Below are 1428 nucleotides of genomic sequence, written 5' to 3'. Positions count from 1 at the left end.
AACGAAACTAAATATTTGTGTAAGCCAATGAAGTTCGCGAAATTGGATTCCAACTGGTAACGCGTGTGGGTTAAAAACCAAATGAAAACACAATTTTTCGTTATAAAAACATTAATTTCGTTTATAGAAAGAATCGTTAATGCGAATATGAAAATATAAAACATACATATGTAAGAAACTACAATGACTATTAGCTATAAAAACGAAAAAGATGTATGTAGTTCGGAGCTCTGAGGGTAGTGCGTAAAAATAGAACTGTGTTTTGATGAACCTATGTAAATGATTCCATTAAAACTAAGCTAACAATAATTTCTTTCCCATTCGGCTTACGCCAAGCGGCTACCAGGCATGCACGTAACTACTCGTGAACAGCAACGGTTCTTCGAAATGCGTTGGCACCACTTCCACCGAGTGTACAATCGGCTGCAGATATTCCTCGCTATCGGCGTGCGTGAAACTGCCCAAATGTTCCAGGTGCTCTACATCCGAATCGACGAGCACATAATCGGCCTCGGTTTCGATGAGCACTGCCGTTGCGGCATTGTTATTTTGCGTCTCGGGTGCCTGTTCGGCAGCAGCAGCAGCANATCCGCAATCGGTTTTTGGTCTTCTTCTCTCTTATCCGGCTTGTCAGCTGCTTTGGTTGGCTCGTCCGCGGATTTCTTGCCAAAGAGCGCATCGCGTACGCGCGTAATGAAGTTGGGTTTATCGGTTTCACTTTCCTTGCTTTCTTCGCTGGACTTCTCGTTCTCAGTTTGCACTTCCACACTCAGCTCGGTGGTCTCATCGGTAGAAACAGCTGTGTTGATGTCAACATCTTCGGGCTCTGAAATGTTCTCTTCCTGCTCGCGTGCGAGTCGAGGCGTGCTAAGGAGTAGCAACTTGGAGGATGACGGAGCGTTGGACACAAACTCAGCGCTACTCAGTGGTACATCTTTTGCAAGATCATCGCTTTCGTGAGCGTTTACTTTAATGCTAGCCGCTTCGTCTCCGCTTAAAGCTGGCGCGAACTCCTTTTTGCTGTCATTGACTTCATCTTTGGACTTCGCGGCTGCTTCTGGCTGCTTTTCTTCCTCCTCTTTTTGCTCTGACTCCTCTTTTTCCTCGTCTACTGTATCCAAAGAAATCTCAATGCCATCTACGGTGCTCGGCGCTGGATCTAGCGAAGCTACAGCAATCCTTACCGTTGCATCTTGATCCTTGCTGAGTGCTGCGGAATCCGCCGCAGTTGGATCGTTGGTTGTGCTCTCCGGCGGATTACTTGCTCTGGCTTGCGCCACTTCCAATGGCGAGCCAGCTGGTTGCTCAGTGTTACGCAGTACGCCTGCATGTATGGGCGTTGCAGTGTAAACAATGATGCCTAACGCTGCCAAGAAAAGCAGTTTGTGCGACATTTTGAATCAATTGTAATGTATGTTTTTTTGGGGA

At 46.5% G+C, this 1428-nt stretch overlaps 1 protein-coding gene across 1 annotated transcript; it reads right to left on the bottom strand.

Moving 5' to 3' along the window:
• Positions 1-162: 162 nt before the first annotated feature.
• On the bottom strand, positions 163-1422 carry LOC108356854 (bromodomain-containing protein DDB_G0278469-like). Its single transcript, XM_017607956.1, is given in 2 exon segments — positions 163-605; positions 608-1422. Coding segments are annotated over 2 exon segments (1053 nt in total). The 5' UTR covers positions 1395-1422; the 3' UTR covers positions 163-339.
• Between the last annotated feature and the right edge of the window lie 6 nt (positions 1423-1428).

Source organism: Rhagoletis zephyria, unplaced genomic scaffold, assembly GCF_001687245.7.
Source record: "Rhagoletis zephyria isolate East Lansing unplaced genomic scaffold, Rhagoletis_zephyria_1.1 Rzeph_scaffold_66385, whole genome shotgun sequence".
Taxonomy (NCBI): domain Eukaryota; kingdom Metazoa; phylum Arthropoda; class Insecta; order Diptera; family Tephritidae; genus Rhagoletis; species Rhagoletis zephyria.
The sequence above is the reverse complement of the archived record's forward strand: the minus strand, read 5'-3'. Positions and strand labels throughout refer to the sequence as shown.